Source organism: Ammospiza caudacuta, chromosome 1 (genome assembly GCF_027887145.1).
Source record: "Ammospiza caudacuta isolate bAmmCau1 chromosome 1, bAmmCau1.pri, whole genome shotgun sequence".
Classification (NCBI taxonomy): Eukaryota; Metazoa; Chordata; class Aves; order Passeriformes; family Passerellidae; genus Ammospiza; species Ammospiza caudacuta.
Window position 1 is genome coordinate 63,389,900 of NC_080593.1, and position 13,132 is coordinate 63,403,031.

At 36.9% G+C, this 13,132-nt stretch overlaps 1 protein-coding gene across 1 annotated transcript in view; it reads right to left on the reverse strand.

Moving 5' to 3' along the window:
- CDKAL1 (CDK5 regulatory subunit associated protein 1 like 1) overlaps positions 1-13,132 on the reverse strand; it is a 382,971-nt gene that overhangs the window by 132,429 nt on the left and 237,410 nt on the right. The window contains exon 11 of the mRNA XM_058800651.1: positions 1,712-1,857. Coding sequence (XP_058656634.1) covers positions 1,712-1,857 — 146 coding nt within the window. The remainder of the gene's footprint in view (positions 1-1,711; positions 1,858-13,132) is intronic.

Sequence of the window (13,132 nt, forward strand, 5' to 3'; positions counted from 1 at the left end):
GTTCAAAGATCCAAAACATTTTCTCTACCTTGCATGGCTTCTTTATCCTGCTGCCATATAGTTCAAAGATTTTTCCATCTTAATATCTGGAGACTATTTTCTAACAGGAACTACTAGATAGTTTGGTATTTTCTTAATAAGCAGGGTAAATAAAGTTTATTATTCTTTAAAATCAAGACATCAAACCAGTTTTCTTCCTTGTTAAGTTCACTACAAAAAAGCCCTGGAAAAAGACGTATGACTTACATTACAGTATGCTCAGTGACCAGCTGTTTTAAATTTGGGTATTAAGTAATTCACTCTTTGCTGTGTGCAAGAGCTGAATGATTTAATAAATCCCCATATGCCCCAACATGTGCCAGCTATACTTGGTTATCGAAAATCCAGCTGCTGTTATGATAATAGCTTCCAATGCTAAAACTACTGAAGAGAATAATGAATCAACTTCAAGTCAACTAAGACATGAACTGACACAGTTCCACTTAAGATACATGGGAATACAATACATCTGTTAATTAAAAACTAACACTGATCCATAGTCACATGAAATTTAGTGCCAAGAATTCATGGTCATTGTTTGTGGTGGAAAATTAATGCAAATCAACCTGTATGAAGACAAGCAGCTCCATTTCCATCAGTTGTCCTAGATGCATTGGAATGTCCTATAAATTACACATTCAGTTTGCAGAACAGATTCTATTGTGTCACAGTTGGCTTTCTTTCTTACATATTGTAATTCCCATGCAGCTATTAGATGACATGTTTTACATAGCAAGACTTCTCAATTTTTCAATTATCACAAAAAAACTGATTATGAAAGTTTGATTGGTTTGATGTACCAGTATTTTAATATAAGATAAGAGTCAAAGGTAAAATGCCACTGCCTTAAGTCATTGAACAACCACACAAACAAAGGAAGCAGAAAGAGAGAAAGTAGCCAAACAAGGTGTCAGAAATTATTCTCCAGACACATGGTTTTTTGACAATCAATGCAGAAATATCCATCAAAATATGTCACTATTTACTTTTTAAAGGCTAAGAAAATACTTCCTTGGATATGAAATTATTACTTGTAGTTACAAAAGCTTTGCAGGTAGATGCAACTTTCATCTTGGTGTCAGCATAAGCAAATACATTGATGATACATTTTTCCATTTCTCACAATTAGCTCTGTTGTTAAGGGAAATAATTTTGAAATTAATCTAGAACTGATCAGTCCCCTAAGCAAGATTAGAGTGTTACTATATTGATGCAAATTTACATAAGATATAGGACATAAAATACTTATTAGAACAAACATAAAACCAAGCCATTTACATTTGCTGGAGCTGGATCATCTCCTGTGCACAAAGTGTGCAATGCTCTAAAGCCACATTAAAGACAACTTCAGTAACTCCAACTTCAAGCAATCTATATATAGTAGTTTATATCTAAAAAATCATTTAAGAATGCATTTTTTGGAAAAGATTAGGAATATATTGACAAATTAAAAGCATGTCACGCAGAGATTTAAGATGCTTATAAAAGCTTGAGCATAGGGGCCAACCACATCAAGGGGCTTACAGAAAACTCAAAGACTTTGAAAGCTTAAAGGACCTCATTTTTTTCATACCTTAATTATGAAGTTGCAAATAATTGTGTTTTCAGCCACATGTTCTTGACATTGCAACAAACCCAACACTGTCATTTTCTCAATTATTAGTAGACTTACTTTTCTTTAAGGAAATCCACTACTTGTTTGAAGTCTGCCACACAGTATTCTCTTTTCATGTCCATGAGCACACTGTCAGAGGCTGACTGGACTGGTATGTGTAGAAAAGCATATACTCTTGGATGATTGAGAATCTTGGCCATTTCCTGAGAGTTATTAAAAGAAAAAGAAGCTTTAAAGCATTATGAAAATAATACGGAAAACTCAGATTAATATATGGGGTAAGTATCAGCAGTAATACTTCTAAAACCCAAACAATACTAAATTGCCCCAGCCCAGTTTCAAACAGTAGGGGCAGGTGAAAATATCTGAAAGCAATTTTTTTTTAGGAGAAAATAATAAGAAAGCAATGAAATAAAATTTCCTTTGAGATAACGATCACAAAGGGATCACATTCCCTATGTAGTATTACACAATTAAAAGAAAATTTTAGAGGCCAAGTATTATGAAAATTAGTGATTTCAGACAGTGGCTGTTTTCAGAAGACGGCAAGGGTTAGTTGCTTTCTTGTTGGAATGAAGTAACTTCTCAGATACCAAAATGAGAATGTCTGTAATTGGAGCATCCCTATAGTCAGCCAGTTGCTAATTAAGGTACACCTCACCACTTGCAAACATGCTCTAATACTGGTCTGAAATGTTGCCTGTGTTACTTCAGAGAAAAGGATTGAAATTAAAAGTGCTTGGCTATAATATGAATAGAATTAATCAGGGGGCAGCTTAAAACTGGAGTGACAGCTTGGAAAGAGACACAGGATGTGATACACTTTGTACAAACGCAAAAGGTCAGGGTGGAAAAAAAAAGTAAAGGTAAGAGCAAAATGCAAAACCAAACCTAATGAAAGCCAAACCAACCTCCAAACAGAGGCTTGGCAAGGAGAAGGAATGTGAGACAGAATAGAATATGGCGGTTCGATTTCTCTCATTTTAATTATTTAACCAATTAAGGACATACAGTCAAGCAAAAAAGTTTAAGTATTTTTTAAAGTTGAAACCAACCAGCATTGAGACTGTGTGCAATATGGTACCATACTGCTTGTAAATCTTTGTCCTGCAACAAATAAGTGAACTTGGGCAAAGAACCATATTCCATGAACAAGCAGGTCTTCACATATGGTTTTTGATTTTCCCTTTCTCCCTGAGCTGTGGGCATTCAGGAAATGGCCTGGGACTGAGCACTGCTCTTCTGTCAGTGCACTCTGTGTGCTCCAGTCAGGCTCACTCAGGCCATTTCTGCTGTTTTCTCTGACGGCACAGATACTCTGGCTGACAACACATACTGCTGCCATATTTACTTTTTAAGCTGCAACTATTTACAAATTCTTCCAGACCATTAATCAGCAATATTAGTTACGCATCTAGATTTTCTGTCTGTATTTCTAAAAGGCTGCCCTAGATTGTTCAAAGCGAAGGCAGACATCCTCAAGACTTTTCATTTACAGGAGCTCAGCTTTTAAAAGTACTGATTTTTAGAACAAGAAGAAAAAAATGCTCTCTCAATACTCAATCTGACAAACAGATGTGTACAAAACCTGAAACTCTATCAAATCACTTCTGGAAGCAGTTTTGAAAGTTTCTGTCTAAGATCCTATTACATAAATGTCTCAGAGAAGTGGTTACATTATTCAAGGCAACAGCTACTCCATCTCAGGTATGTAAACTCAATTTCATACACAGAATTGCACACAATTTGATACACAGAAAGGCTGTGTGCAGTGAACCTGGCTCTAAGTGGAAGCTGGAGGTAGCTGGTTTCAGGGAAAAGGAGTGAAGAAAAGGCCACCATGCATCCACACAGATTTTGTGTCCAATTCAAATGGAACTATACTTATCTCTGCCCTTAATAATTGTAGATGTTCAGCTAGAACATATTTTCAAAAATGAAATTGTACAGAACAAGTACCTAAAAGTGGGAAACTTTCTTTTTTCAAGCTTTAGAAAATCTTGTGAATGTAATTTATATGAAGCATCCTTGTAGTCATCTGTGACTTTTCTGTTTATCAGTAATCAAGTATGTTTCTAAAATACAGAAAATATGAGCTGAAAATTAAGCTATGGACCACAAGCCTATTATTGTGCTTATCTCTTGGTTCCAAGTACTTTATTCAGTTTTCAAACAGAGATTTATGATATAAGGAATGAACGAAAGTCATGTTTCATAACGTGCTTCTAAATCTGCCAAGTTCTTAAAATAACTCACCCTATGACATAGGAAAAAAAATTCTTTGTCATTCCTCTCAAATTTTGCATCTTCTGAGTAACAGACTCTTTAATATGAGATCAGTTTGTGAATTCTTTTTGAGAGTAATAAATCATTAGAATTTCCAGATATGGAAGTGTTATTTTATTCCAGCTTTTGTAAGGCTGAGAAACATCTGATAGAACAAAAACCCAAACAGATTCACTGTGTCTGTTTGTGATAGAAATATTCGATCTTAAAAAACCCTACCTTGTTTTACCATGAAGTTTTGATTTTTAAAGTCACAAATGTGGAAATTCTCTAGTTACATGAAAATGTTGGTTTTATTTCTCATATTCACCTTAAACAATGAAAATGTTATGGTGAAGAATGAAAAGCAAATTCTAAAATCTCAATTTTTCTACTCAGAGAATTCAAAAAAACCAAAGCACCCAACCAACCCCAAAGCCACTAGCTGCTGGTCTGACAGTAACATGTAGAATCCTTCTGGTCTCACAGTTGATCTCTTTCAGGGGGCCAAGAGGGAGCTTTTGACTGCACTTCCTGTAAGAGGAACCAAACCAATGGTGTCCACCAGCCAGTGTTAAACAAGACTAATCAGAATTGCTTCTTGCAGTTATCCCCCATGTAAAAGAAAGAAAACACATGTTTTCTGCGATCACTGTTGTCGATAACTTTCAGGATTAAGAACACAACTGTTGTCATTTAAAGTAATTACCCTTGGTTCTGTACCAGTGGGATGTAAAATGCCTGGCATTAATTATCTGAACTTTTCAACTATCCCTACAGATCCCTGCATACAGTAAAAGCTACAGCTGTAAGCTCAAAACCATTATTGATTATTCCACTGCATCACTTTGGTTCAGAAAGATACTCCATATCAAAAGAACTGGCATTCTTTAGAGAGTAAATAGCTTGCCATGTGTAGCAGAAATTCACATGCAATACACACATGGTCTGTCTAGGAACACTAACACAGCCTAGCTGCTGTGGTCATGGGTTTCAGGGATCTTATGGACACTCAAAGCTCCTTCTAGAGATGAGGAGGTTGCAAACAGCTCTTTGTGAACTTCTTTCTTTACTTGATTTCTGTATCTAAAGTTACACAAAATGCACTGCATGTGCTTTGAATCAAAGATCCTAATGATAAACTGATTCCCCAGCAGGTACTTGAGGATTGTAACGATTAACTTTGTGAATTTAGCACAATACAAATTATTCACACAAACCAAACACAAGACTGAAACACCTGATGACCCACTCTTTCATTGTCACTCACTTCTAAGTACTGCAGGTGGTCTCAAATTTACCTTTTATAACCAGAAATTCTGAATGAGTCATTCAGAAGGAAACAGAATAATGAATTAAACAAAAGCTTTGCTTGATTGCATCAGAAATCTGGATAAATCAATCTTCCAAACTTTGCACTGTTCAGATAGAAATATCACATTCTGACCTGTAGCTTTAAGGTAAGACTGTTCCAGTCTTATCTTTCATCCTCCCTACCACAAAAATAACACTGAAGTTCTTTGCCACATAGGTTTGATTAAATTACAACTACTCTGCACTTAACAGTCATACTTAGTCAATGCTGACAGATTTTCCCATACTACAGATTGCACATAGAATATCAGATTTCATCACTGAATAAAACTATTAGTTAATATCCCAAAGAGTATTTGAAGGACATCACGGGCTAATGCATATTTTTACTTCATCATGTCTCAACATTCTAAGCTTAACATCTACTTCCTGTTGATTTTCTATAATTATATACATTTATTTTTTTTCTGAAGTGCTCTGCATTACTAGGTATAATTACATGTTCCAGTTAGAAAAAAAACAAAACAAGAATTTTATTTCCATCTGGAAACAATAAATGAGCAACATTTTGAAACTATATCACTATGAAAGAAACTTTCTGTCTTTCAACATGACTGAAATGGCTGATTGCCTTTTCTTGCTATTCCCTGGAATCTGATAATGTGTCTATGAATGAAGGGATGCACTACACAAAAATGAAATATCATGTAGGAACTAAAAGGTCAAAAAGTAGCACAATTTATTTTAACCTGACTCTACAAAAATAGGCGTCATCTCCATTTGGAAAATAACAATGTATGTGAAGCATCCTTCAGGATACTGATCACATATGAAATATTTTTTTCCAGTCCTTAGCAGCTGGAGTACATTAGAACACAAAGCACATTACTAGAAAGATTTCTATCTAGTCAGTGTATTTTATCCTAGCAATTACAATACACAAATTTAACCACCTAACCAGAAAATCACACCTCCTGTTTGCAGTGACACCATGTGCAACCACAGAAAATTGCGAAGACAATAAACATCAATATCTGTGCATCTTTATGGCAGTACCAGCAAGCTGTTCAGACAGCAATTCTTTCCCCTTACCTAAAGCAGGCAAAAATCCAAGTATTTGAATTCTGTCTTGTGTTTGAGTCACGATAATGTGAATAGCTTGCTTGCTAGCAAAAGGATTTTGTCCTCTGCCAGCAGTGAAGCCCAAAGAAATCCTCGTCCATATGGGAACATGACAAAATGGCACTCTCTCAAAACTTCATCCCTTTGTGGCAGATATTACTTTGGGATATGTCATGAGGGGTGTCTGCTGACTGTTGTCTTTCAGAAGCTGAGCCGTGCTACCACCAGCACAGTCTGGATGAAAATCAAGTGGCTGTGGCCCATTTTATAAATTCCTCTGCTGCAGTGCAGCCCAGGAACAGATGTGATCTTGTGATGCAGGCACGGGAATGATGACACAGTTATGATCCAGTCTGGAAAACCCATAGCAGTTTTGCTAAAACAAATGAACAGAGAACTCTCCCCCACTTCCCACCCCCTGTGAGCAATGGGGCTTTAAAAAACTAAGAACATGTGGGATGTCCCTGAGGGCACTGGTTAGAAGGCAGTGCCTCTCCCCCATCTGTGTATGAACCAGGGGAGATGCGCTGAAGCCACACGATGGGCAAGCTTAGAGGCAACCCCTACCCCATGTAACATGACATGACATGCTCAGGTCTTTATCCTGTTATTAGGATAAAGGCAGGTCACGCTGGAGCAGTTAAAAGCCCATGCAATTCTAGCCAATGTAATTTGAACCTTCAAATCAAATCTTTGAGTTGCCAGATGGAGGGCAAAAATCTGTTTTGCCATATGGGAAAAATGCCTTCTACATTACCAAACAGAAAACTGGTATTAGCTCAGGCCACCCTTGGAAGTGGATATAAACCAGACTGCAAGCTGTGATTCGCTGATAGGAAAACTAGCCGTGAGAGTCATATGCTCAGCCCTAGCTGCTCCCAGCTGTTCTCCTAGGTGTGGGATCTCTCTGCTGCTTCCAGCCTCAGAAAACAGACAAACCATGGCTAGCTAAGCAACTTTTTACTTTTTCCTCCCTCACAGCTTCATATGTATTAAGCCTAATCTCTTAAAAAAAAAGAAGGCAAACCACGCCATACCAAAATCACCTAACATGCACTGAAGAGCTTGCCACATGTTCCTTTATTAAACAAGAGCACAAGCTAACTCAAGTTCCTGCACAAGAAGTGATATTCAGATAATATCACAATACAGTAACTGCATTTCACAGTCCACAGCTTCAGCTGAAATTTTTCACATCTTTTCCCATGAGTCAGTGCACAAAGGAAACACACATTACCACGCTAGGTACCTAATTTTGTTAACCTAGGTACTTATTTTTCTAAACACAAAAATATCAAGAATTCTCCTATTCCGTTAACAGGTTGATATGGTTCTTTGTAAGCTTACACATGTTATATCCAAGAATAGAAATAAATTTCTTGCACAGTACCATTTATTCATATTTTCTGACAAAACCAGTAACTCCCAGTACAGACATCTTAAACCTTGGTTCCTGAAATTCTTCACAATAAGCAAGCTGGCTTCCCTATCACAATTTGCTCCCAATATTAAAGCAGACTGACTTTACACTGGGTAAAATGTTATCCATCTCCATTGGGTGCATTGCTTATTACTCAGCCTGTGATGAGCCACAAGCCTAAGCACATCTGAGTCTCCACCTCACCAAAACAGAGCGGATTCAGTGACACCTTCAGCATTATACCACACCAATTTCTGTGCACCATGCAGGAAAATGGTTCAGTGCTTTCAAAGATGAGAACTGTTATTGTTACTGCTGCTGCAGCCATCGTTACAATCCTAAAGAGCCTTTGTGGAGCTTCAGAGTGCTGTTTGTCCAGTTCCAAAAATTGATTCATTTCAAAGTAAAGTGTATATTTCATTAATGGTTAGAGCGATGGTTTAATGACTTCAAACCAGCCAACCAGAGTGTTAATACAAATTACTTGTGAAATTATTAATTCTGACATGCAAGAAAATACACTTCTTAAAAAATTTTCTCTATGGTTCTCCCTAATTTCTCATCATTAAGCACGCCCAAAATGAAATCTTTTTTTCCAGAAGTAAATTAATACTCCTTTTTTCAATATGTATTAGAAACACTTATTGGGAAGGTCCCTAAAAAGGTGATTTATTGCAATAGCACACTGCTACTTCAAATAACTCTCTGTCTCAATCATACTTTATGCTAATAAAACCTTGAAAACTAATTAAAGCATAGAGAGGCACACACAATAGGCAAGTAGGATTGTCACACTACCTTTTTGTCTTCAGAAAGCTGAATGAGTGAAATGAATTGCTAGTTTCATCCATACTATGAATTTGTTCTCCAGCTCAAACATGAGAATCCCATAGGATAGAAAAGAATTGATGGTTTCTGCTCAGAAGGAAGACATAGAATGAACTGCACACCCCTCCAGAGTTAATCTGTACCTAGATGGGGCAGTGCCAGGGAGCCTCTCTATTGTTTCCCTTCATTTCAAACAAGCAAGTACGAGATCTAAAATAGCAACTGCTTTAGCAGGTTCCAGTGCAAGGAAAACACTGGAAGCTTTTAATCAAAACTTAAACCTTTAGGCAAATACTATCACTTTCTTTTGTGAGCTGACCTAAATTTCATAGTAAAACAGAATAAAAATATTGCAAACCATAATGATGAGATTTATATCATAGAATTCACATTTTTCAATAACCCTTGCCATTTAACAGAGCTAAACCAATTGAATCCAAGAATGAGAAGAGATTTTACATCTTTTCCTTGATTAACAGTGGTACAGCAACACAAAGCAATATTACTGTGCAGTTTTATTGAAGTTTCTAGAACACAATTTATTTTATTTTTCTCATTTTTAAAGAAAATCTTCACCTCAAGAAAATCAACCTTTTTTTTTTAACAAATGCCAAAGCCTAACGAAGCAAGCAGTCTTACTGAAGATTATGTAGATGATGCTGCAAAGCACAGGGAATGTGACAGCTCATCTATCAAAGAAAACAAAAGGGTTTATGCATCTAAACTAAATAGAAGCTTTTGAAACAGCATGGAGAGTAGTTGGTAGAACTTTTCTTATTATAATACAAATAACTAGGAAAGTGAGATGCTATTTGTTTAACAATGAATGCAGAAATATTAAAAGAAGATGGCACAGTTTTTTATGCAAGCCATAAGTTTGACAATAGCTTCTTCTACCTCAATGCCCTGAAGTGCATGGCAACTGATAAAAATCCTTCTTTTATTTAGCACAAATGCACTATCCCATATATGCATTTCCCATTCTTTTAACATATTGCTCAATTACTGGTGATTTTTATTTTCTGCTAGTAATTCACCAGAAGCTCCAGCTCCAAAGGACTGCTGGGATGAGACAGTATTGTAAGTAATTGACAGCCTGACACTCAGCACAAGATTGAGTGTGGATCTGTCTGCATTTAAATACTCTTCATTCTCAGGCAGTCTAACAAGCAAGAGCAACATTCATACGAGCAAATCATAATTAAGATACAACTAATATGCACAGATTTAACTGGTCAAGCAGTGTGCTACTTAATGTTAACCCCTTTTTGCAATACCAGCTTTTATTCACAGATTATTAAATATAGAAGAGCACTAGATACATGCATAAAATATTCTGTTGTGATAGAAAACTGAATTTTACATAAATAAAGCCAGTTTTTTATGTATCTCAAAGCATTTTTTCTACTAGTGTTATAAAGAACATGAGCTCCATTCTCAACAACACAAAAATTCCCTTCCATGTTGTCTGGAAGGAAGTGTTTATTGTCCAAAGTTCACAATTTGCTAAGGTTTTTGAGAGAACCCGATATTCACAAATACAGCATAAAACCTTCAGGAAGAGTAAAATGGGTTCTTATTTTGACATTTATTAAGCCAAATCATATTCTACCAGCTGGAAACGAACATGTCACGAAGCATTTACAGACGTTAGGATCTGCTGTGTATGTGATGTTAGAATTCTAGATTAGAGAAAATGGCATGACAAAATGTATCCCAAAGCACAGCAGAGATTCATCCATTTCCCAGCTCCATAATATAAAAAAGTACATTGACTCTGGGGTGAGCTCATGTTCCCATGACACTACGTCTTAAGAAGTAATTGAAAGGAAATGTGCTATATTTGAAAACCCCAAAGACAAAGAATGCTTTGAGAGGAAGCAGAGGAGAGACAGACCATTTTAGTACTAAAAAATAAAAAACAGGAATATAGAGAGTTAGCAAAGATGCATATACAGCTTCCATAGGACAAACAAGCATTTAACATAATACCAAAGGAAATATTAAACATCCCTTCATACCTCACCTTTTTTTTTTTCAGGAGGACATAGGCAATTGCCCCATCCACCTCCCTTTAGTATCTGAGGTTCCTTTCAATTATACTGCTAGCAAAACAGACACAGTTTGCATAGAGACAACTTTGTAATTACAGCAAGAAAAAGTTGCATGGTCCACCGAGTACAAAACACTACAAAACTCACAGTAATAAAAAGTCAGGGGCTTAACTATTCATTTATTTAAATGTATGCTGCAGTTTTCATTTTTTCTGGTCAAATCAACAGATTTTAATTGGCACTTTCAAAAGCAGCAGTCTATGAAAATGACAAAAAATAATACTAGAAACAAAGCAAATACATGCCCTAAAGTCCTTTTAATTCTTGAAATTATGCTGCCCTTTTATTTGCCATTGAGGAATGTGTGCATATTATTCCCTTTTTAAATGCATTTCAAATCAGCTTACACTCGAGGTTATTCAAAACTTGAGCTTATGCACAACGCTCAAAAACGCTTGGTGCACTCAGAGGAAAAAAAGGACAACAGAGAAAAAAGAAAAAAGTGAATTAGTAATTTTACTGTAATACTGTAACAATTTCCTATGTGCTGTGTCAGGGCACGTTTGAGGGAGCCATCTGTAGGGTATCAGCTTCAATGAGGTTAAGAAACACAAACACCGAGCTGACACAAAAAATCAAAGCAAAAGAGCAAAGAAATACTACTGCAACTCGTGGTACACTTGGCACACCTTCTGCATTTAAAGGCTCTGCTGCCATGCAGACTCCATCTCAATGGCTGGTGTATCACTCAAATGTCCTGAATTAATAACGGAGATACAGCCCACAGATGGCATATAGTATGGTTTGAGACAGACTCATTTTGACAGGTGACAAAGACGACTACTCATCTAGTCATGTGAAATTAAGCACTTACGGGAATGGCAGGTGTGAACTGCCTCCTTTATACAGATTTGGAAGCATCCCATCACTCACAGAAAGTGCCGTACTAAAATCCCAGACAATTCTGGGATTATGTTAAATCCACAAAGGAGGCAAGCTAAGGCTGAGATGTGAGTCCCTGCCCTTTTACAGTCTGGATGATCTAGAGTCCCTTGTGATTTGGACACAGCCCTGGATACTTTAAAAAGAAAATTAAGTTTCAACCCAAGGAAAAGTGAAATATAGTCAAGGCAAAATCAGTATCTAACACTATGCGATGAACATTAATTTCAAGCTGCTATACATTTTGCCTTATTTTTTACTTTTCAGACTAATTCCCATTCATCATTTATCTACTACCATTGCTTTAATGGATTTTTCCCAACCCTCCCTTTCCATCAGTCACTGGAAGTGGATATTAAACACTCTCATCAGAGCACTAGCGAGTAGCTTCATAATATGACTGGGGAAAAAATGTCTGGAGGTTACCTCTAAAGCAGGGCGTATTCCTTATGCACTTTTACTACATGTTGATATCATGGGGTGATAAAATCTTTGACATCTGGCAGTGTGTGTAACTAGAGCAGTAGCTCTGTGCAAAGACATATGGGCAAGAACACACAGGGAAACCACACACAAATACACTCCTTGCAGGTTTTTCTAGGACTATATAATGGATTCTAACACTAATCTTCTCCTTCACATTATATAAAACAAAAAAAATCCTGGGGCAAATTATTTTTCCCTGGCCATACTCTATGTCTGTTTATTAAAATTTTCTTCCATGTAGATAAAATCCCAAGCCTTCCTCAATATCATGTTGCATTAACATTTTAAGATAGGACAGACACTGGGCAAGGGCGTGTCACAAAAATCTCAGTTTGAGACCAACCTTGAAACAAGCAAGTTGTATGCTTCATGCTGTATGCATTCAAACAGACTGCTAAGACTGTGAGAGCATTCTGGAAAATGCAGTACTCCATTGCTTGGCCAGGTTTTCTCTGAGAGGCAAACTGAGGATGCCTCCTGCAGGAAAACCAAACTCCAACTTCTTCCTCAGTCTTAGTGACACGACCAAGAGTTTGAGTCTCTGGTGCTTCAGTTTCTTTGAACACCCCAGATAATCCTCTCTGTCATAATAGCAAACATCAAGCTGGAGAATTCCTGCCAGGATTTGCTGTGTTCACTTTGACGTGCCCACAGAAAGCAGCGGCGAAATTTTGAAATGCAGCTCCCCATGCTCCCTTCACAGCCATTGGTTCGTTCAGTCTGGGGTGAACTTTGTAGTGGACAAACTAAATTAGCTTCCAAGGAAATCAGAGCAGTAGCCATAATCCAGGTTCACCATGAATATGCTCCATCCACATGGGTGGAAACAGCAGGATTCAAACTAATGGTATGTCTTTGAAACAGCTTTGGATCATGAGTAGTGGGAAAGTTTGATTAAGAGAATTACATTTATTTTGAAGTAAAGAGTCCAAAATGCAGATAAATTTAGATATTTGGTAGTGGCTTTACTACCAAATTCTGTGTTTTCCTCATCTCCTCTTAATACTTCATACTATGCACTAATGTAAGCACAGACATCATCTGTGG